Source organism: Trichomycterus rosablanca, chromosome 16, assembly GCF_030014385.1.
Source record: "Trichomycterus rosablanca isolate fTriRos1 chromosome 16, fTriRos1.hap1, whole genome shotgun sequence".
In the NCBI taxonomy this organism is placed as follows: domain Eukaryota; kingdom Metazoa; phylum Chordata; class Actinopteri; order Siluriformes; family Trichomycteridae; genus Trichomycterus; species Trichomycterus rosablanca.
This window is the reverse complement of record NC_086003.1, coordinates 19,834,421-19,859,905: the sequence shown is the minus strand read 5'-3', so window position 1 is coordinate 19,859,905 and position 25,485 is coordinate 19,834,421. Positions and strand designations below refer to the sequence as shown.

The following is a 25,485-nucleotide window of genomic DNA, read 5'->3' as shown; positions in this document are numbered from 1 at the left end:
TCAGTCATTTTACATTTACATTTATATTTTCGGCATTTAGCAGACGCCTTTATCTAAAGCAACTTACAGTACTGTGACAGTATACTGTCCAAGCAATTGAGGGTTAAGGGCCTTGCTCAAGGGCCCAACAGTGGCAACCTGGCATTGGTGAGGCTTGAACCAGTGACCTTTGGATTACTAGTCCAGTACCTTAACCACTAGGCTACAACTGCCCTGTCAGTCATGCAGTGTGAAACCCACAACGACTTAAAAGACTCCCGATTGCAAGAGATCCAGTTGTGTAGTGTGAACTGTACAGCGATCTGATGACTTGGAAAGTCATGTAGTGTGTACTTGGCATAAGGCTCTACCTAACTCACGATCGTGAAATTTGCGTCACGGACCCTGAAATGAGCCTTTTTTTTTAGCAAGGCCCTTAACCCTCAATTGCTCATACTGTATACTGTAACTGTAATGTAAGTTGATTTGGATAAAAGCATCTGCTAAATGCCAAAAATGTAAATGCAGAGAGGAGTGTGTCAAAACACGGACGAGAATTTTCATATTTGAGATAACATGAAGCCTCGCAGCGTTGCTAAATGTTCTAGGTTTACATTCAACCGTTAAGGTAGCTGTGCTGTGTATTGTAGCTTTCATTTATTCTATCATTCAATTAATGAGTGTAATTGAATGACTGCTGTAAAAAAAAAAACAAGGTCCATAAAAATTAAGCATATTTCCCATGAATTTAGTAGTACATTGCACTATAAGGGCAATAGCTCATTAAAGATTCCGTTTGTGGAGCACCATTCCAGAGTAATGTCTGGCGCAAAAGAGCCCAAATCGCATCCCAACAAAGAAAAAACCCCAGTGTTACTGCAAAATTCCTGATGAATAACCTGACGATGGCTGTGACAGATGTGACAGTGGCAACCATAAGATAATCACCTAACCAAGGACTTCTTGTCCTTATATAATATAATAAATGAGGTCTGTAATAATATCACACACATGCGCTACAAATGTCTTACCCAGCAATATAAATCATATTTTCCAGTGGTGGGACCAGCAGCATGAGCCATTATATGAAACCTTATTCGAATTAGGGCTCGACTGACAGCTTGTCAGCTGTTCAGGATTAAACTGAGGAGAAAGGCCAGATGCATAGCTTTGCATTTTTTGTGGCTATTACTGCCAGTCCATAATCCCTTTTTTCCCAATTTAGCTGCTGCTAATACTGGATGTCAAGTGATAAGTGCATGTGAGCAGTAAAGTGTAATGAAAAATGTGTGTGTATATGTATACGTATAGACACAAATTCTGATCCGACTATTATGATTGCACGACCTCATAACAGATACAAAGGGGTGGATGTACCTTGTAACCTTAGTGGAAAACCATGCTGTGCAATTAACTTTAAATAATTACCAACAATTAAATAAGTGGTAAATGTAATCATACTTAATAATAGAGATGCATGAGTACCGATACTGGTATCGGGTATTTGCCCGATACCGCGCTCATTAACTTGTACTCGTACTCGCAAACGAGGCTCCGATACTAAACATCCGATACCATGTACCTAGTGCACGTTGCTGCGTTATGCCTGGTTCACACTACACAATTTTTGCCCTGATTTTCGCTCTGCGACTGGTCGGCGCTAGATTTGCCGGCTCGGGAGCAACTCGGCGTTCGCTCGGCGATCAAAACTCGGCTCTCGATCGCTAAGTGTGAACTATCCAACAACTCGATCCGACCGGCTTGCCGAGTTTTCTAGCACGTCAGATCAGAGCAGTAGAGAGAATCTACGGCTCTGCGTCAGATATCTGATCGGAGATGTGCGACTCAGATTCATTTATTTTTCCTCCTTGATTTCATCACATCAGCGCACAAACACTTTGATCACTCGCTACTTGTTGACGTGCATTTTTGGACGTGGTATCATTAAACTTCTCGTCACTTCTCACATGTGTTTTTGTTTAAAAAAAAAAAAACGGTATTCTAAATAGGTATTGGTATCGGCAAGTACAAAAATACATGTACTCGTACTCGTACTCGGTTGGGAAAAAATGGTATCGATGCATCCCTACTTAATAAAATTTCGCTTTGTATTCGTGATTTTAAACGTTATTTGGGCGCTCAGGTGGCGCAGCGGCAAAACGCGCTAGCAAACCAGAGCTGACATCTCGAACTTGTCCGTTCGAATCTCAGCTCTGCCACCTGGCAGGCTGGGCGCCTACACGAACAACGATTGGCTGTTGTTCAAGGGCGGTGCCGGAGGGAATTCCTCATAACTGATGCAATTACGACCGGCTGGCTGATTGATGGCGCCTGCACAGAGACACAAAGCTGATCCGCATATGAACTCGCCTCGTGCATGTAAAAAGATGCAGTCGGCTACTGCACATGTGTCGGAGGGGGCGTGTGTTAGTCACGGCTCTCCTCAGTCAGAGTGAAGATTCACATCAGTAGAGGGGAAGTGTAATGCAATCGTGTGATTGGATACGACTAGATTGTCATAACCAAAAAAACTCCTCGACTCTGTGATACATGCAGAATACCTCTTTCCATTAAACACATACTAACTGGATGTATTAAATATTCACAGGAGTGACAATCTCTAACAATACCAAAAGCTATAACAGAATTTTTCAAGCTGATATAAAAACAATCCTTAATTTCTTTTAAAAAATTGGCATAAAAAGAGCATTTAAAGAACAACATAAGAACAGCACTTGCTAGACTGACATGAGAATTAACTTCCCTTCCTGCCGTGATTATAACCATGGTGTAAGCACAGCGTAAAACAACTAAATAAATAAATAAACAGAACCAAAGACATGTTGTGTTAAAAGCTGTTGCTGTTGCTTGGAAGAAATTTACACAATGAGTGGAATCACAGTAAAAAAGAAGCATCCATGTAAAGTGTGCTGGAACAAAAGCTTTAAACAACACAAGCAACAAAGTCATTGCAAACACCATAAAAGCCATAAATAGTCCTTAGACAGGTGTACCACACAAGATTTCACTATGTCGTTTTGGGTTAATAATACAAAAGGTCCAAGAGAAGCCTGCAGTTTCAGGATGACGTAAAACAGCAGAAACAACAGTTACTCTAAATTAGAATAGTTTTGATCGTATATTGTATGCCTGCAACACTATGTGGACTGCTGGACATGAGTCTGGCTAAGGCAGACTCAATAAAAGACCAAATGCTGGCAAGGAAATTTTAGCTTGTCCCTATCGTCTTTGGTTAAATTGACACCTATGATTTTGTAAATTATTTAAGTGACCCAGTTGAACAGAAAACTAAGCAAAAAAAAAAGTAAATGTTGTGTCTAATGTAATTTTTAATTTACCCCAAACATGACCAGTCAGCATGACATGTTGTGTAAATAATGTTTCCTTTATAAGTTTTGGAATGGCACAATGGCTCAGTAGGTAGCATTGTCGCTTCACAGCAAGAAGGTACTGGGTTCGATTCCCAGGTGGAGCGGTCCAGGTCCTTTCTATGTGGAGTTTGTTGGTTAGTTAACTACTTGTCCTTGTCCTGTTTTTTTATTTTAATTTAGGCACTACTGGAGACACAGCTCGAGCTCAGAACCCACGTTCCCAATTTTACCTTCAACTTGGGCTTTTCTGGAAAGTTCTTTCATGCTGGTAAGAACTCATGGCAACTGACTGTTTTTACTTGGTGTAAGATAAAGTGAACACTCTAAGCTTGTCTGTCTGTGTGCTTTCTGTCCTCAGGTACGGATGAGGAAGATCTGGGTGATGACCTGCTGCTCTCCTACAGCAAGGAGTTCTGGTGGTTCCCTCACATGTGGAGCCACATGCAGCCTCATCTCTTCCACAACCAGTCCGTGCTGGCTGAACAGATGCTGCTCAACCGCAAGTTTGCAGAGGTGAGGATGAAATTATGTTTCCGGTGCAGGTTAAGTGTCAAGGTTTTTTGAGGCTCTTCACGCTGCTGGAGTAGTCAGACGTGATGATTTTTCCTTGTTTAACCATTTGCTCAACAATTAGCAGTTTTGTCTTAGTAAATGCTGAGGTCTTTATGTCAGAACAAGCACACAGCACTTGATTTTAAAATCCCTCTGACTTATCTTGACTTGCGTTCTTCAGTAATGACTTTTGTAATGAGGTCACATGATTGGCTTTCTGTTGATGAAGAGAATGGTGCATCACCACCAAACACTCAGTTTCTATGGTCCACATGTTTTCCTCATGTTTCCTGTGCCCTTTGGAAGGTCTAAAGCATTTAATGTATCCAGTTGCCTGGTACCTCACATACTATTAACTCCCATTAAGAGTTAAGTGCATTTTTTTTTTTACAACATACAACAACATATTTTAATAATAAAAGCAAAATTTGTGAATCACACTTACATACACTTCAGTAATCAGGTCTTTCTACTATTTCTATTGATTGTGTTATTTTTAGTCTAATGCGGTGCCTATGCTTCTTTTAGTTCAGGCGGCATTATATAAGTAACACATTGTTATGTAAGCTTTGTGTTCAGTTGAGGGTTGTATTGTATTCAGTGGGACATTGTTAGCTCTGTGATTAAAGTGCTGCACTAGTAATCAGAAGTTTGCTGGTTCAGTCACCACTTTGGTGAGGTTGCCACTGTTGGACCCCTCAATCATTCGTTTTGTATAAAAGTATCTACTAAATGGTATAAGTGTGAATTTGAAATACTGTTCAGTGTTTTTTATCCATAAATGCTGCTTAAGATGCCCTGTAGTTTTCTCTTTCTCTGGGTTTCTGCAAATGCATAGATATAGAAATATGAATAAATAAGCAAAATTAATATCCATAACCAAAAAAAGATCACACCTGATTATTATTTTCTTTAAACCTGAAACCTCTCTTTATTTGATGAATTGCACTATGCTGTTTTAACAGGCACTTAGTTAGAAACTGCTAACACCAAACAATGATCAGATACATATATGCGTAAAGTGCACTCTCTGTAAGAGGCTTTGTTGACTAATCTCCAATACCTGCTTGTGTCTTTCAGGAACATGGCATTCCTACCAACATGGGTTATGCAGTAGCTCCTCATCATTCTGGGGTCTACCCCATCCACATGCAGCTTTATGAGGCCTGGAAAAAGGTGTGGGGCATCAAGGTGACCAGTACAGAAGAATACCCCCACCTTAAACCTGCTCGCTTCCGCAGAGGCTTTGTCCACAGTGGGATTAGTGTAAGCACTCCTGCATGCTTTTTATGGTCTGGTTATTGAAACATTAAGTAATTCTAATTGAGTAATTATTCACAGTTTGTCTCACTGATGCTTTTATATTGAAGCACTTTTGTTGTTGTTATTAAATGTAACATTTGTGTGTATTATAAACACACACACAGTATAGATACTGTATGGACAGACAGACAGATAGATGTATATACTGTGTAGATAAATAGACAGATAGATAGATGTATATACTGTATAGACAGACAGACAGATATATAGATGTATATACTGTATAGATAGACAGACAGACAGATAGCTAGATGTATATACTGTATAGATAGATAGACAGACACAGACAGACAGATAGATGTATATACTGTATAGATAGATAGACATACAGATAGATAGATAGATAGATGTATATACTGTATAGATAGACAGACAGACAGATAGCTAGATGTATATACTGTATAGATAGATAGTCAGACAGATAGATGTATATACTGTATAGATAGATAGACATACAGATAGGTAGATGTATATACTGTGTAGATAAATAGTCAGACAGATAGATGCATATACTGTATAGGTAGATAGACAGACAGACAGATACGTAGATGTATATACTGTATAGGTAGATAGTCAGACAGATAGATGTATATACTGTATAGGTAGATAGACAGACAGACAGATAGATGTATATACTGTATAGGTAGATAGTCAGACAGATAGATGTATATACTGTATAGGTAGATAGTCAGACAGATAGATGTACAGTGTATCACAAAAGTGAGTACACCCCTCACATTTCTGCAAATATTTCATTATATCTTTTCATGGGTCAACACTATAGACATGAAACTTGGATATAACTTAGAGTAGTCAGTGTACAACTTGTATAGCAGTGTAGATTTACTGTCTTCTGAAAATAACTCAACACACAGCCATTAATGTCTAAATGGCTGGCAACATAAGTGAGTACACCCCACAGTGAACATGTCCAAATTGTGCCCAAAGTGTCAATATTTTGTGTGACCACCATTATTATCCAGCACTGCCTTAACCCTCCTGGGCATGGAATTCACCAGAGCTGCACAGGTTGCTACTGGAATCCTCTTCCACTCCTCCATGATGACATCACGGAGCTGGTGGATGTTAGACAACTTGAACTCCTCCACCTTCCACTTGAGGATGCGCCACAGGTGCTCAATTGGGTTTAGTCCATCACCTTTACCTTCAGCTTCCTCAGCAAGGCAGTTGTCATCTTGGAGGTTGTGTTTGGGGTCGTTATCCTGTTGGAAAACTGCCATAAGGCCCAGTTTTCGAAGGGAGGGGATCATGCTCTGTTTCAGAATGTCACAGTACATGTTGGAATTCATGTTTCCCTCAATGAACTGCAGCTCCCCAGTGCCAGCAACACTCATGCAGCCCAAGACCATGATGCTACCACCACCATGCTTGACTGTAGGCAAGATACAGTTGTCTTGGTACTTCTCACCAGGGCGCCGCCACACATGCTGGACACCATCTGAGCCTAACAAGTTTATCTTGGTCTCGTCAGACCACAGGGCATTCCAGTAATCCATGTGCTTGGACTGCTTGTCTTCAGCAAACTGTTTGCGGGCTTTCTTGTGCGTCAGCTTCCTTCTGGGATGACGACCATGCAGACTGAGTTGATGCAGTGTGCGGCGTATGGTCTGAGCACTGACAGGCTGACCTCCCACGTCTTCAACCTCTGCAGCAATGCTGGCAGCACTCATGTGTCTATTTTTTAAAGCCAACCTCTGGATATAACGCCGAACACGTGGACTCAACTTCTTTGGTCGACCCTGGCGAAGCCTGTTCCGAGTGGAACCTGTCCTGGAAAACCGCTGTATGACCTTGGCCACCATGCTGTAGCTCAGTTTCAGGGTGTTAGCAATCTTCTTATAGCCCAGGCCATCTTTGTGGAGAGCAACAATTCTATTTCTCACATCCTCAGAGAGTTCTTTGCCATGAGGTGCCATGTTGAATATTTAGTGGCCAGTATGAGAGAATTGTACCCAAAACACCAAATTTAACAGCCCTGCTCCCCATTTACACCTGGGACCTTGACACATGACACCAGGGAGGGACAACGACACATTTGGGCACAATTTGGACATGTTCACTGTGGGGTGTACTCACTTATGTTGCCAGCTATTTAGACATTAATGGCTGTGTGTTGAGTTATTTTCAGAAGACAGTAAATCTACACTGCTATACAAGTTGTACACTGACTACTCTAAGTTATATCCAAGTTTCATGTCTATAGTGTTGTCCCATGAAAAGATATAATGAAATATTTGCAGAAATGTGAGGGGTGTACTCACTTTTGTGATACACTGTATATACTGTATAGGTAGATAGACAGACAGACAGATAGATGTATATACTGTATAGGTAGATAGTCAGACAGATAGATGTATATACTGTATAGGTAGATAGACAGACAGATAGATGTACAACCCCTGGCAAAAATTATGGAATCACCACTCTTGAAAGATGTTCTTTCAATTGTTTAATTTTGTAGAAAAAAAATAAATCACAGACATGCCACAAAACTATCATTTCTCAAACTGTCAACCCTCTGGCATTAAGAAACAATAAAAAAAGAAACAAATATAATAGTTGTGGTCAGTCACAATTGCTTTTTTTTAGATCAAGTAGAGGAAAAAAATATGGAATCACTCAAATCTGAGGAAAAAATTATGGAATCATTAGAAAACACTGCACCATTATTACTTTGTTGCACCACCTCTGGCTTTTATAATGGTTTAAACTCTCTGAGGCATGGAGTTAACTAATGACAAACAGTATTCTTCATCAATCTGCCTTCAACTGTCTCTTGCTGTTGCCAGATCAGCTTTGCAGGTTGGAACCTTGTCATTGACCATTTTCTTCAATTTCCACCAGAGATTTTCAAATGGATTGAGATCCGGACTATTTGCAGGCCATGCCATTGACATTATATGTTTTCTTGAAGGAAAGTTTTCACGTCCTTTGCCCTATGGCGAGATGCATTATCATCTTGAAAAATGAAGTCATCATCACCAAACATCCTTTCAACTGATGGAATAAGAAAAGCGTCCAAAATTTCAATGTGGACTTTGGCATTTATTGAAGACCATCTCCCCTGTGCCTTTACCCGACATGCAGGCCCATATCATCAACAACTGTGGAAATTAACATGTTTTCTTTAGGCAGTTATCTTCATAAATTTCATTGGACAGACACCAAACAAAAGTTCCAGCATCATCACCTTGCCCAATGCAGATTCGCGATTCATCACTGAAGATCACTTTTATCCAGTCACCCACAGTCCACGATTGCTTTTCTTTAGCCTACTTTAACCTTGTTCTTTTCTTTTTAGGTGTTAATGGTGGCTTTTGTTTGGCTTTTCTGTATGTAAATCCCATTTCTTTTAGGTGATTTCTTACAGTTCAGTCACAGACATTGACTCCACTTTCCGGCCACTTGTTTCTCATTTGTTTTGTTGTGCATTTTCTGTTTTCAAGACATATTGCTTTGTTTTCTATCTTGATGCTTTGATGTCTTACTTGGTCTACCAGTATGCTTCCCTTTTACAACCTTCCCATTTTGTTTGTACTTGGTCCAGATTTTAAACACAGCTTACTGGGAACAACCAACATCTTTTGCGACATTCCACAATGATTTATCTTCTTGAAGGAGTTTTATAATCCTCTCATTTGTTTCAACTGACATATCTTGTGTTGGAACCATGATTCATGACAATCTGCTTTGTGCAACAGCTCTCCGAGGTGTAAGCACTCTTTTTAAACTGAAGAATAATTAGCAAATCTAATCTGCTGCAGATGTTTTGTTTTTAAACTGCAAATTACAGAGTGATTCCATAATTTTTTCCTCAGATTTGAGTGATTCCATATTTTTTTCCTCTACTTGATCTAAAAAAAGCAATTGTGACTGACCACAACTATTATATTTGTTTCTTTTTTGTATTGTTTCTTAATGCCAGAAGGTTGACATTTTGAAAAATGATAGTTTTGTGGCATGTCTGTGATTTATTTTTTTTCTACAAAATTAAACAATTGACAGAACATCTTCCAAGAGTGGTGATTCCATAATTTTTGCCAGGGGTTGTATATACTGTATAGGTAGATAGTCAGACAGATAGATGTATATACTGTATAGATAGATAGTCAGACAGATAGATGTATATACTGTATAGATAGATAGTCAGACAGATAGATGTAGTATATACTGTATAGGTAGATAGACAGACAGATAGATGTATATACTGTATAGGTAGATAGTCAGACAGATAGATGTATATACTGTATAGATAGATAGTCAGACAGATAGATGTATATACTGTATAGGTAGATAGTCAGACAGATAGATGTATATACTGTATAGGTAGATAGTCAGACAGATAGATGTATATACTGTATAGATAGATAGTCAGACAGATAGATGTATATACTGTATAGGTAGATAGACAGACAGATAGATGTATATACTGTATAGGTAGATAGTCAGACAGATAGATGTATATACTGTATAGATAGATAGTCAGACAGATAGATGTATATACTGTATAGATAGATAGTCAGACAGATAGATGTATATACTGTATAGATAGATAGTCAGACAGATAGATGTAGTATATACTGTATAGGTAGATAGACAGACAGATAGATGTATATACTGTATAGATAGATAGTCAGACAGATAGATGTATATACTGTATAGATAGATAGTCAGACAGATAGATGTAGTATATACTGTATAGGTAGATAGACAGACAGATAGATGTATATACTGTATAGGTAGATAGTCAGACAGATAGATGTATATACTGTATAGATAGATAGTCAGACAGATAGATGTATATACTGTATAGGTAGATAGTCAGACAGATAGATGTATATACTGTATAGATAGATAGACAGACAGATAGATGTATATACTGTATAGGTAGATAGTCAGACAGATAGATGTATATACTGTATAGATAGATAGTCAGACAGATAGATGTATATACTGTATAGGTAGATAGACAGACAGATAGATGTATATACTGTATAGGTAGATAGTCAGACAGATAGATGTATATACTGTATAGATAGATAGTCAGACAGATAGATGTATATACTGTATAGATAGATAGTCAGACAGATAGATGTATATACTGTATAGGTAGATAGTCAGACAGATAGATGTATATACTGTATAGATAGATAGTCAGACAGATAGATGTATATACTGTATAGGTAGATAGTCAGACAGATAGATGTATATACTGTGTAGATAGATAGACAGACATATAGACAGATGTACATACTGTGTAGTTAGATAGATGGATGTATAGGTGGATGAACAGACAGACAGATGGATACACTGTGTGACAGACACATACACACACTGTTTTAGAAAAAAGCATTGGACACCAAAAAATACATTAGTGCTTTTTTTTGCATCATTCTGGTTCCATTTCTGGCTCCTCTTGGCAGACTGTCATGAATTCCCCATGGTTACGATGGTTCCTCTGATAGAGTGGTGATTTTAAAATTACTAATGGGTTTTCAATTAATTAAAGTCAGGAAATTAACCTTTTAATTTTGTATGTTTATTTTTGTTCTGGTTGTTTTATTAATTTGGTTTCACGCTTGGCTTTAATGTTTGGTTAAAACATCCAGTAATAGTATCTACATGTCTTAATTATGCACTGTTTTTACAGTTGGTTTATTCTGCTCTCTTAACTTGAAGTGTACTTGAAGGACTGTTTTTTCTAGCAGATGCTCTGTGTTGTGGACCGGATAAATCATGTAGTGTGCATATTAATTACACATTGTTCATTTCCCTACTATAACAAAATGACAATCGCAAGTCACTAAGTGACTCAAAGTGAACACGTGAGACACAAAGTGACTCACACGCGCATGTGTGTGTGCGCGTACATGCAAATTTTGTTTGTGAATGTGTTTGGGACTGTGTATTTGCTGCCATGCATGGGCAGGTTAACAGCATCTAGGGATTTAACAAGGATGACTGAGTTGAGTGGACACATCTTCGCACATGGCTAAGCAGAGAGCAGGAGAAGCACAATATTTTTGCAACCTTTTAAACGAAAGTGGACTTTCTCCCCAGAAGATTGTGCTAAAGGTTATTCAGTCTAATTTGCAATTTAAATTCCAAGCAGCTTGCTTTCCTTTGTGATACTGAACAATTAAACTAAGCCTAGAGCGTCCATGATCTTTTCTTTTATTGCAACACACCTTGAGTCATCCCATTATTCTGCATAGAATTAAAATGATATTAAAGTCCTCCCTCAGACAGATGTGCTGCTTTAAATGAGCTGACACTGCTTTGAAACCATATTATGCCTTTGCTGTTTAAAGCTCTAAACATACACCGATCAGGCATAACATTATGACCACCTTCCTAATATTGTGTTGGTCCCCCTTTTGCTGCCAAAACAGCCCTGACCCATCGAGGCATGGACTCCACTAGACCCCTGAAAGTGTGCTGTGGTATCTGGCACCAAGATGTTAGCAGCAGATCCTTTAACTCCTGTAAGTTGCAATTGGATTGAGATCTGGGGAATTTGGAGGCCAAGTCAACACCTCAAACGTGTTGTTGTGCTCCTCAAACCATTCCTGAAGCATTTTTGCTTTGTAGCAGGGTGCATTATCCTGCTGAAAGAGGCCACAAACATCAGGGAATACCGTTTCCATGTGGGTGTACATGGTCTGTAACAATGCTTAGGTAGGTAGTATGTGTCAAAGTAACATCCACATGGATGGCAGCACCCAAGGTTTCCCAGCAGAACATTGACTTGAGCATCACACTGCCTCCGCCAGCTTGCCTTCTTCCATAGTGCATCCTGGTGTCATGTGTTCCCCAGGTAAGCGACGCACAAGCACCCGGCCATCCACGTGATATAAAAGAAAACATGATTCTTCAGACCAGACGCTTGCCCATTTTTCCTGCATCTAACACATCAACTTTGAGGATAAAATGTTCACTTGCTGCCTAATATATCCCACCCACTAACAGGTGCCATGATGAAGAGATAATCACTTCACCTGTCAGTGGTCATAATGTTATGCTTGGTCGGTATGTATATATAATGGGGTGTAAATTTTTTTGTTTTTTTGGGGAAGGAGGGGGGGGTTGAGTAGCAGCCGATCGTGAGGCTTTTACAGTGATGTAAATACTAATTTGAACATCTCAGTATATTGGTGGTCTATTTGCAAACAGGTTTTTAACCCGCCTGACTTCCTGCTGACACTTTCACCTTTTGTGCCAAAATCAGCATTTTTCTCGTCTCATCTGGAACGCTTCATCTGGAGAGGAAAAAATGCAAGCGAAGCTGACAGTCCCACTCTGCTCTGTGCTATATATGTATTTTTATTTATTTTTTATGTTCCCAAGCTAAGGCATTTTTATTCAAATTGTAGTTGTGTGACGTAACAACGCAAAGCCCTGGCCATACTTTTGGGAGATCGCAAATTTAATCCCAAACAAAGCTCAGGTGCACAGAATGAGGCTGATAGGGCAACTCGTTGAAGTCTGCGGCTGGCCCAAAGGAAGCACATGCTAGCCCTCAGTTTGATGGGTTTGGTATGCAAAGTAATTTAATGGGTGAAACAACATTGGAAGAAAAATTTGTTCAAAATGCAACAAAATGCAAAAAAATTTATTTTAGAAATACAAGTTTTTAAAGTAAAATGTTCTTATGATACCTAAAAAATATGTATTGTATTGCTAGTTGATTTTGTATTTTTTACCCCCCCCCCCCCAAATTTTCTCCCTAATCTAGTTGTATTCAATCACCCTGATTGCATTATTCTTCCTCTGTACCGATACTACTCTCCACTTCTGATTAAGAAGCGCCACAACTGACACACGCCCCCTCCGCCACATGTGCAGTACCGACTGCATCTTTTCACCTGCACGAGGCGAGTTCATATGTGGATCAGCTTTGTGTACGGAGAGCCACACACTGTCCACATTATTCCTTGACTCTGCGCAGGCGCTATCAATCAACCAGCAGAGGTCGTAGCTGCATCAGTTATGAGGAACCCTGGTCCGGCTTTCCCACCCTGTGTGAACAACAGCCAATCATTGAATGGCAGAGCTCAGATTCGAAACAATGTGTTTGAAATCTCAGCTCTGGTGTGCTAGCGTGTTTTACTGCTGCGCCACCTGAGCAGCTGATCTTGTATTTGTAATCATACTTTTGTCATATTCCAAACTCTGACCAACAGAAAAGCTCACATTAGTCTCTATTGAATATAGTTCTAATGGAACCTTTTCAGTTCTCTTCACTGTGTTTAAGCTACATTTTTCCAGGCTGAGATCACTCACTTTACCCTTAATTTGTGATCCTGTCTAGCTCAGGTTTTATATGCTGGGGTGTATTGTGGCCAACATACGTTAGCGTATTGTGGCTTGACCAACGTCTGTTGTTAATTACACAAACAAAGAAGAAGCAGACGCAGGTGCTGTCCTCCTCAGCAGTCTCTAAGCTCACGGTGATGTACAGCTTGATTGACTGCGGACAGTGTTATTTATGTTTCCACAGCTGTTGTGAACACAGCTGTTATGAAATGTTGCATTGTCTTCTGAGATTGCAAGCAATTTTCTATTAGAAGTGTATAATTATCTAAACATCTGTGCCCTTCAGGTGTTGCCCAGGCAAACGTGTGGACTCTTCACACACACTATTTTCTACAACGAGTATCCTGGAAGCCCCAAAGAGCTGGACAAACTCATCAACGGAGGAGAGCTGTTCCTTACTGTGCTCCTCAACCCTGTAAGCTGCTTGTTATTTGTTTGATTTTGCTGCCCATATCCTTATGATCCATATTTGAAGGGACTGCACACATCCAACACTCAGACTAAGTAAAATTGTCGGTTTATTAAATAAAATGTACACTGGCCTGTTTGCTGACTACCATTTTGCTTGCCAGCCAGTTGTAAAATGCCCTTACTGGTCTATATGTTGAAATTTTTTATGCAGTGTAATTGTAATTTAATGGATTGCTCATCCAACAGGCATAATTGGCTATACCTGAGGGAGGTTTATAGGGTTTTATTGGCGCTGCAGAAATGAAATGAAACCGATTTCTGTTGGCTGTACAACTGAGTAACAAGCTTTAAAACAATACACAGTTCTGACTGACAGTATTGACGTTTATTTACATAAAGTTTTTTATGAAATGGATTTTAGTTTGTAACGAGAGCCCTTTGGCAGTGGTAGGATAACCAAAGAAATGTTGCTTTAATCAAATGACTTATTATTTACAGAGCTACACAGGCACAACAAGTGATTCCAGGATTAATAATGTGGGGTTGCTATCTCCAAATTTCAGTTTACTAGTCACCATGATGTACAGCGGTACCTTGACACTCAACGTCAATTGGTTCTGGGATTGGCGTTGAGTTTAAAAGGCGTTGAGTTTCAAGGTATTTTTCCCCATAAGGATGTATGGGAAACCTGTTAATGTGTTCCATGGTCCAGTGTAACTGCATATATTTTAGGCTAATGTAAAATAATGGGCTTGTTTTTGACACTTATATACTGAAAATAATACTTATTTAATATAAAAACACTGAAAAAAAGCTGATTCTTACAATTTCTCAGAACCCTGAGCTGTAAGAAGTTTAAAAGTGAAACAGTAAGGGGAAATCCAGATAAACACAGATACATGTGGAGCTTTCAGAGTGAATCTGATGGTTGTTCCACACACATGCAGTTTTGTCTCATATGCACACCTTGATGACGTTTTACCGCACCGCTCAAGCCGAGCGCTGAACAACGCGACTGTTCATTGTTAATTTGAAATTAAATAAATTACTTTTTAAAAACAAATTTCTCGATGAAGGCCGTCGAGTTTCAAAGATTTTGAGTTTAGGGGACGTTGAGTTACATGTCATGTAAACAATTTGTCTCATTGGTGGTGCTTTGAAAAGTCAAAGGTTAGCGGCAGACTGGGTCAGAGTTTAATCAGATTTTAGTCAAAGTTCAGTCAACTCATGTTTTTTACCGTGTGCCACTGCAGCAAATCTTGGCGGTGCATGCCAACTTCCCCGTCACAACTCATACAGGTGATTCGTGAGAGTATTGGGTCTCACAAAGTATTTTGGGATGGGTTTTAATCAGCCATCACAACTCAAATTCAGATGATCTGTGGGAATATAGGGTCTCACAAACTATCTAGGGATGGGGTTAAATCCCTCTTCATAACTCAGATACTAGTTACTCGTGAGGATATAGGGTGTCAGAGAAATATTTCTGTGTATGGGGTTTAATCCCCCATAATAACTCAAATGCAGGAAACAGAGTCCCAACCTGAGGAGTACATTGAGGAGAACAGACTGCATGCATTTTCCTGTGTTTTTTACTAACACAGAGACATTTTCCAAAACAGCATGACTAGCTTGAAATCCTGGGGCGTCGGTGACATGCTGATTTACAGTGTATTATTTCATTCATTTTTAATCAGGCATTTCTTTTTCATTTGATTCTTGCCTTTTTATTCTCTTATTTGAATTGTTGTATTTGTGCCATTTTATGCCATGTAAAGTAAAATGATGGCGGGGACGTTAAACTGAATCAAACTGAACTCAAACTAACACATTTGTACCCCAAATCCAAGCCTATATATATACATACATAAAACAATGCATATCATTGGGCCTATTGTATATACATATTCCCATTACCTACAGTGTATCACAAAAGTGAGTACACCCCTCACATTTCTGCAGATATTTAAGTATATCTTTTCATGGGACAACACTGACAAAATGACACTTTGACACAATGAAAAGTAGTCTGTGTGCAGCTTATATAACAGTGTAAATTTATTCTTCCCTCAAAATAACTCAATATACAGCCATTAATGTCTAAACCACCGGCAACAAAAGTGAGTACACCCCTTAGTGAAAGTTCCTGAAGTGTCAATATTTTGTGTGGCCACCATTATTTCCCAGAACTGCCTTAACTCTCCTGGGCATGGAGTTTACCAGAGCTTCACAGGTTGCCACTGGAATGCTTTTCCACTCCTCCATGACGACATCACGGAGCTGGCGGATATTCGAGACTTTGCGCTCCTCTGCTGGTCGCTTGAGGATGCCCCAAAGATGTTCTATTGGGTTTAGGTCTGGAGACATGCTTGGTCAGTCCATCACCTTTACCCTCAGCCTCTTCAATAAAGCAGTGGTCGTCTTAGAGGTGTGTCTGGGGTCATTATCATGCTGGAACACTGCCCTGCGACCCAGTTTCCGGAGGGAGGGGATCATGCTCTGCTTCAGTATTTCACAGTACATATTGGAGTTCATGTGTCCCTCAATGAAATGTAACTCCCCAACACCTGCTGCACTCATGCAGCCCCAGACCATGGCATTCCCACCACCATGCTTGACTGTAGGCATGACACACTTATCTTTGTACTCCTCACCTGATTGCCGCCACACATGCTCGAGACCATCTGAACCAAACAAATTAATCTTGGTCTCATCAGACCATAGGACATGGTTCCAGTAATCCATGTCCTTTGTTGACATGTCTTCAGCAAACTGTTTGCGGGCTTTCTTGTGTAGAGACTTCAGAAGAGGCTTCCTTCTGGGGTGACAGCCATGCAGACCAATTTGATGTAGTGTGCGGCGTATGGTCTGAGCACTGACAGGCTGACCCCCCACCTTTTCAATCTCTGCAGCAATGCTGACAGCACTCCTGCGCCTATCTTTCAAAGACAGCAGTTGGATGTGACGCTGAGCACGTGCACTCAGCTTCTTTGGACGACCAACGCGAGGTCTTTTCTGAGTGGACCCTGCTCTTTTAAAACGCTGGATGATCTTGGCCACTGTGCTGCAGCTCACTTTCAGGGTGTTGGCAATCTTCTTGTAGCCTTGGCCATCTTCATGTAGCGCAACAATTCGTCTTTTAAGATCCTCAGAGAGTTCTTTGCCATGAGGTGCCATGTTGGAACTTTCAGTGACCAGTATGAGAGAGTGTGAGAGCTGTACTACTAAATTGAACACAGCTGCTCCCTATGCACACCTGAGACCTAGTAACACTAACAAATCACATGACATTTTGGAGGGAAAATGACAAGCAGTGCTCAATTTGGACATTTAGGGGTGTAGTCTCTTAGGGGTGTACTCACTTTTGTTGCCGGTGGTTTAGACATTAATGGCTGTATATTGAGTTATTTTGAGGGAAGAATAAATTTACACTGTTATATAAGCAGCACACAGACTACTTTTCATTGTGTCAAAGTGTCATTTTGTCAGTGTTGTCCCATGAAAAGATATACTTAAATATCTGCAGAAATGTGAGGGGTGTACTCACTTTTGTGATACACTGTATATATTTAAATTTTTATTTCTATATTTATACTTATATCTGTGTATATTGTTTATAAGAATAGATACACCATTGCTCCTATTATTATTATTATTATTAATGTACTATCTATCTAGCTATCTATCTAACTGCTGCTGTATGAAAGATGATATATAAATAAAGATAATTATTATTACATTAAGTAAACTTAATAATATTAACTTAACACCCTAGTAAAACTCTTCATTTTCATTACTATAAAGTTAAGGAATTGTATTTAATTGTGCTTTTTTTCAATTCCAGATCAGCATATTCATGACCCACCTGTCTAACTATGGAAACGACCGCCTGGGCTTGTACACCTTCAAGAACCTGGTTAAGTTCCTCCAGACATGGACCAACCTAAAGCTGCAGACGCTTCCCCCTGTGCAGCTGGCTCAGAAATACTTCCAGATTTTTCCAGAGGAAAGGGATCCTATCTGGCAGGTGAGGAAACAACTGACCTCTTAATGCTTTACTCTCTCTGCGGTTAAGGTACAGGACTAGTGATCAGAAGGTTGCAGATTCGAGCTCCACATCTGCCAGATTGCCGCTGTTGGGCCCGTAAGCAAGGCTCTTAACCTTCAGTTACTTGCATTGTATACGGTCACAATCGTAAGTCGCGTTGGATAAATGCATCTGCTAAATGCCTCAAATGTAAATACTGACTGAAGATATCATGACACCATTTAGGCGAGCACACAATGGCTTTTCCTGTCACTTGCCTGCAAACCTGAGAATTCTTTTTCTAAAACTGCGTCCTTTTCACTGCCTCATTCTGCCAACAGAACTATTAAAACCACAGTCTTGGCTTCTTCTGTTTCTGATGCAGACTTTTACTTCTGCCATCTCAGTTAAATTATCCCTACTTTTTATTTCTGTCTAGCTACAGTGTCTGTCACCCTGAGAGAAATATGGAGAGTGTGACTCGGAGCCCTAAATCCTTTTTTGATTCTGCATGTTTTCTGTCAAGGTTAAGGTGCCATTCTTTTACTCTGGGTCTGGGTGTTGTGGAGATGAAAGAACTCTCTCTCTCTCTCTCTCTCTCTCTCTCTCTCTCTCTCTCTCTCTCTCTCTCTCTCTCTCTCTCTCTCAGTATTGTCCTTTCATCTGCGTTTGCTTTCCGAACAAGTCCACACAATACTTTTGTGTAGTACAGTGAACTGTTGAGATTTTCAAGCTGCTTAAGACTTTGCTCAAACAGATAATCTAAATTTAACAACAAATTGACAACATTAATAAACGCAGCATGGGCATCTTGTCATTTCATAATAGGTGTTTAGACAGATATTTGGTTTCTAGGGATGGTACAGCTTCTAAAAAATCTTCAGCTATATACAGTAAGAGTAGTTAATAGGTTTGAATTGAGAGAATAATTGAGAGCTAACCCATAGGCTTTGGAGTTGATTCCACCTACCAAATTGTATTCGGCTGACGTTTATGCACAGACTTTAACAGGCCTGCCTCAGCTAATGCATGGTGAGGGTTTTTGATTTGTAATAATATAGACATGTCCAGTTTCTTTTCACTGCCTCGTCAACCTCCAGATCAAGCAGAGCGAGAAGACATTAGGATCTTCTTTTCACAATCAGCAGTGGACTCCTACATAGTCATAGCATGGACAGAGAAACACACTAGCAGACAATGCCTCAACCAGACAGTAGCACTTTCTGTTGCTGCCTTTCTCTGACATAGTCACTTGTATCTGTATTGCACCTGAACAGGTTGATGGCACCATTGAAACATAAACTTGGGTCACAGAGGTGGTGGCCCAGAGTAACAGACTGATTTTCCCAGCATAAATGCCATCAGCAAAAAATGTTTTTGATTGAGCGCATAGCCACTGATGCACCGCTGCTTTCACATCACATGAAACTTTTCTTCCCCTTAAAGCTTCTTTCAACTATAAGCGTCTCTCAGACACGACCAATTGCTACTCCTAACGCCCTCACCGTTTCCAACCAAAATATAAGTGCTGAAGATTCCTCATATGATGCAAAATATCCAAATAACATCTGTTGAGGTGAGTGAGTGAGAGAGAGAGAGAGAGAGAGAGAGAGAGAGAGAGAGAGAGAGAGGGAGAGAGAGAGAGAGAGAGAGAGAGAGAGATCTTCACCTCCACTTCCAACTGAAATCAACTCCTGAGTAGTGGGGGTACACAAAAAGCATAGAGTTCTGAGAATCCATTGCTGGCCAATGACAATGCACATGCCAGAGGGAGTGGGTGCTAATCTGTGGCTTCTTTCAGCCATCATGGCAGTGGTCCAAGCGGCTGAGGAATTGAATCAGGGAATAAAAAAATTAGGTTGGAAGTAAAATGGGGAAGAATTTGTGGTTGGGGGGAGGTGTGAATATTTTTCTGCTTTTGTAACTGATACCACTACTTGGCCTCCTCAAAATGTCCATCAGGTATTTAAAAAAGCTTTAAAATTTGAAACATGGCAACACTTATTTGGGTCACAATGTGTTGTTAATCCCCATCTTTGCCATTGTTTGATCACAAATGTCACTACCATGAATGACTGGAAGCCTTATAGACTATAAGTGCAGCTCAAATGAGCTTTGTTTACTCAGTTAAATGACTCTCCAAACGTTATTAGCACCAGTATTGCATTCACAAATGCAACATTGCCAGTGATGCATCACTCTTTTATAGTCTTGATTTCCAAGTCAATAAAGCGTTGGTATTTGCTCATTTGAAAGGATGGAGATTGATTGATTGCCTCTTTTATGTGTTATTGACCGGCTCTTTAATGTGTGAGCCAGTGATAAAGCATCAGTTTGTGCAGTAGCAGCACCGGCAGCACTCGCATTACAAGTCAATCTCCTCATTAGACCAGACAGATGCTGATTGTGGAAAAGGCATTTAGAGCTTCATTATGTAACTCTCCATTAAGGTGCCCATATCTGGCCAGATGTGTGCACCTTATCTTGAAGTGAGTGCAGGACAAGCATTGTGGATCAGCAGAGATTACTCCTGCTGTCTGTATGTGACAAACGAGCTACTTAAAATGACTGGCAGTGACCCCACGACTCCTAAGGCCGTGCAAAGTTGAAAGGTTGCTGGCTGGATTCAGTTAATGATTAAACCCTGGAAACTGACAATGCGGTGTGTGTTTATTTTAACACCACTGTATTCTCTGTTATTACTCATGAACAGTGTAATGTAAGTGACTGTTCTGTCTGATGATACTGCTTATAATAACGTGGCTGCATTCAGCTGTGGAGTATTGCTAAGCAATCCTGGCTTTAAAAGGTGTGTCATTTCAGTTTTATATTTAAAAGTAATTTAGGGGTGCTCACCTGGTGTATTAGTCTTATTGCCCTAGCCCACCAATGTGGAACTTGCTCGATCATAATGTGGCACGGTATAGATCAGGCCAAGGAAATAAACTGTATCAAAGCTTTGTGTTCTCAGGATCACAGTGCTCTCAATAATTTTGGAATTGACAAAGCGTGGAACAACCTTGAACCTAGGGCTGGGCGATATGGATAAAAAATAATATCTCGATATTTTTTCGCTGAACGGCGATATACGATATATATCTCAATATTTTTTTAAGGTAATAACAAAAAGACACTTCTGAGACAAAGCTACATGTTCCAAATTTTTTACAGGCACTTTTATTACAATTCATGCTGGGGAAGCTTCACACAAGAACTATTTTTACTTTTTAAAATCTCGATATATCGCCCAGCCCTACTTGAACCCTCCTGAAGTTGGTCTTTCAGCCAAATTGGACATCTAGGCAAGAACGTCCTGGGTCTGACAGGACCAAGAAAGAAAAGGACCCTGAGAGATACTATTGGTCAGACAACCATCTCTGCAGCATAAGCTTTAATATTAGAGTGCCAAGACAGAAGCCACTGTTAAGTAAAAACATCTGACAGCCGTGAAGGATGTTGGCAGCATAAGAAAACAAAACAAGATTTTTTAGGTGTGATGAAATGAAAAGTTAGCTAGCTCTATGTCTTGCAAAAAAGCAGGCACTGCCACATCATCTGGCTAATAACAATCCCTATGCTGAATCATGGTAGGATCATGCTATGAAGTGCTTTTCAGCAGCAGGGATATTCTGGTAAGAACTGAGGGACGGATGAATGCAACCAAAGTGCACCCCACAAGTGCACCCATTAGGTACGACAATTCACCCAGTTTACCTTTCATTGTAACAGTAACCCAAAACATAAAGCCAGAACTACACAGCAGTGACCCAACCAAAGCCCAGACTTAAACCCCATTAGACATCTGTGGAAAGATTTGAACATGGCAGTTCCCAGATTCAATCTGCTCGCCATCCACTCTGACTAAGCTTGTGAGGATCTGCCATGAATATTGGGATAAGCTGCCCAAATCCAGATTCTGAATATGCATGACTGTTTCTAAATGCTCTAAAAATCATGCTTTTACCTCGTCGTTGTGAGTAATTAAGTGTAGATTGATGGGTAAAATTGCAAATATATCCATTTAAAATCAAATCCACATCAAAAAGTAAAAAGTCTGATTCCTGACTCTTCCTGAATCCACTGTATGTACAAGTGGCTAAATATTAAGTGGCTATATATTAGGAAATATACATATAGAAATTATACATATAGAAATGAATTATCCAAGAATTATTTAAATAAAGAAGTGAATAAATAAACAGAATTTTTTTTATGAGCATTGTTATTAATAATAATTTAAAACTTTAAACTTTGCTGTTGTATAGTGAGTGTTGCTGCTATACCCAAGACCTAAAAATGTTACTAAAAGAAAATCAGCTACGACGAGTTAAACTAGTTATACTGTTTTCTTTTCTTTTGGTTTACTAATAAAAATGTGTTTGTGTAGTTTATGATATCTTAAGCCTAGTTTATAACCACTGGACACTTCTCTGAACTTTGTGAGCATTTTCTCAGCCGGCGGAGCTGGAGATGAAGGGAGGGGTTTTCCACACATCCCAGTGGAATAAGCTGGTCAAATTAACAGCAATATCTGCAGGCCGACGCTGTGATTTATTGACATTTAATGGTTTGCTCCACTCTGCGGCTGTTCGCAATAGTTAATACGCCTTTACGCAGGAGTTACATATCCTGCTGGCCTGCGCCTCGGCTTGTGGTTTCGACAGCTGAGGTTGCAGCCGGAGCTGTGGTGCCTGTGGCATTGTAATCCTGACAGCCTTTCTTTCCAACAGGACCCCTGCGAGGACAAAAGACACAAAGACATTTGGTCCAAAGAGAAGACCTGTGACCGCTTTCCAAAGCTGCTTATCATAGGCCCCCAGAAAACTGGTAAGTATGGATCTCTGCTCATGAATTTATACACACTAGAGTGGTATACACTAGCGCCATCTAGCCGTTTTTGCCACTGCAGAGTCTCAGACTACTAAAGCAGTTCTTCAGCTGTTTGATTTCTGTACTGTTACTCAGTGAGACGGCTGATTTTGTCATTTACAGCAAGCCAGTCAGTGGTTTTGCTTCTTTTACTGAATTCGTGGCGAGACAGGCAGGGTAGGCAGACATTTTCAGAGAATTTTACTGCAGCTCTCATTGCCCCCCAGTAAATGAGAATTCCAGGTTTACAGCGCTGGCTAATTAAACTTGTAATCTCTGTCCTGAGGGAGCTATAGCCCAGTTTCAGAGTAGCTAAAATGCTTGTGTTAATCTTTTCAGTAAATGCTGGATTAAGGGGAATGAGCATTTTTAATACTGTGTAATTACCTCAGATCTTTGCTCCATCTATTAGTGAACACACTTGAATCTGAAAGCTTTTCTTAGTCGGTTGTGGACTAAAATTGGCTTGACTTTATTATTGGTTGTTTTTGGAGTGGTTCATTGATGTTTAAAATAATGTAATCATGGTTTGCGAGTGCCACAACAGAAAAGCATCATCTAAACATTTTGTGAGCTATGTGTGGTTGGCTAGTTCTCCTCCACTTCAGGTTTATTGGTCTACCCAGTGACAAACAGGGGACTGAGGAAAAGGATTTAAATCATTTTTGTGCATTCTTTTTAATTAATAAAAAGTCCTCGACTTGCATCTGTGTTCTACATGAACAAAACAAGCAACATATGCCAAACATTTTATTTAAAATAACCACCTCCTTTTTTCTACACACATTGTCCATTTTATCAGTTCCATTTACCATATAGAAGCACTTTGTAGTTCTACAATTACTGACTGTAGTCCATCTGTTTCTCTGCATGCTTTGTTAGCCCCCTTTCATGCTGTTCTTCAATGGTCAGGACTCTCCCAGGACCACCACAGAGCAGGTATTATTTAGGTGGTGGATCATTCTCAGCACTGCAGTGACACTGACATGACGGTGGTGTGTTAGTGTGTGTTGTGTTGGTATGAGTGGATAAGACACCTCACTGTCCCTGCTGGACTGAGAATAGTCCGCCAACCAAAAATATCCCGCCAACAGTGCCCCGTGGGCAGCGTCCTGTGACCACTGATGAAGGTCTAGAAGACGACCAACTCAAACAGCAGCAATAGATGAGCGATCGTCTCTGACTTTACATCTACAAGGTGGACCAACTAGGTAGGAGTGTCTAATAGAGTGGACACAATATTTAAAAACTCCAGCAGCGCTGCTGTGTCTGATCCACTCATACCAGCACAACACGTACTAACACACCACCACCATGTCAGTGTCACTGCAGTGCTGAGAAGGATTCACCTCCTAAATAATACCTGCTCTGTGGTGGTCCTGTGGGGGTCCTGACCATTGAAGAACAGGGTGAAAGAAGGCTAAAAAAGTATGTAGAGAAACAGATGGATTACAGTCAGTAATTGTAGAACTACAAAGTGCTTCTATATGGTAAGTGGAGCTAAAAAATGGACAGTGAGTGTAGAAACAAGGAGGGGGTTTTATGGCTTATCAGTTTATGTATCCTGTGTTTAAAAAAAATATCTGTTTTATTTAATGTATTTGGTAGTGAATGTATTTCTATTCGTTATCTATATCTTGGCTGCACTCAGCGATTGTTAAGCATTTACTGCCAGCTATTACTTCATGCATGTATAGTGTGTGTGAATTGACTGGACAAAAATGTGAGCCTTGCAAATATTGTTTTGGTTAACGTCTGGTGTTCAATTTCAAAGATGAATTTTTGCAGGGGCTGCTTCATTTTTTATCAGCACTAAACTCTCACGTAGATTTCCTCAGTTCACTAGAATTACTGTGTGTCACTAAATGGATTGTGTAGCTAGTTGCTGTGTTTTTTTATTTATCAAAGTCCTGTGGTGGAAAAACCCTTCATAAAATACTTCAAAGACTTGATTGTGAGTAGAAAACAGTTTTAATCTTGTCTGCAGAGAAGGATCATACCGACAGAGTCTGACACGGAGGCTCTGTGAATGTGTCAACAATAATAATAATAAACATCCTTATATATCTTGTTAGTGACCTTGTAGGACAGTGGAAGATTCCACAGTTAACATAGGAACTGGTCTAAATCAGCTAGAACTGGGTTTTGGAAGTCATACAATGATATTGATGCTTTTATCACATACACATCCAGTAACATTCTATTGTAGCAGTATTCTTGGAATATGACTATTGCCAATCATGTCCTGAGCATATCTACATTTTCTAAGTAGTAATTGAGTACGTATTCATATGTCTAGTGTAAATTAAAAATTTTCAGTCACAGTCTAAACAGATGTGTTTGTGGGCCTTTTTTGTGGGTAAATCACACTAGTGCATTACTGCGGTGATATTGGCTATGTCTGAGGAAGGAGGATGGCCAAACAGCTTAACTGCTGGAACTGGAAGGTGCACTTGTCAGTGTGCTTTCAGTGCCAGTCTCATGCCGGGATAAAAATAAGAAGTGTTGCATCACGAAGGGCATCCAGCATAAAATTTGTGCCAGATCAGTTATGCAGATCGTACTGATCCGCTGTACAGCTCTGCTTTTTATGTT

The 25,485-nt window shown here is 39.9% G+C and overlaps 1 protein-coding gene across 1 annotated transcript in view; it reads left to right on the top strand.

Annotated features, from left to right (window-relative positions):
- ndst1b (N-deacetylase/N-sulfotransferase (heparan glucosaminyl) 1b) overlaps nt 1–25,485 on the top strand; it is a 153,535-nt gene that overhangs the window by 118,320 nt on the left and 9,730 nt on the right. The window contains exons 5-10 of the mRNA XM_063011117.1: nt 3,552–3,639; nt 3,730–3,884; nt 5,004–5,189; nt 13,870–13,998; nt 17,839–18,021; nt 22,752–22,848. Of these exons, the coding sequence (XP_062867187.1) occupies nt 3,552–3,639; nt 3,730–3,884; nt 5,004–5,189; nt 13,870–13,998; nt 17,839–18,021; nt 22,752–22,848 (838 nt within the window). The remainder of the gene's footprint in view (nt 1–3,551; nt 3,640–3,729; nt 3,885–5,003; nt 5,190–13,869; nt 13,999–17,838; nt 18,022–22,751; nt 22,849–25,485) is intronic.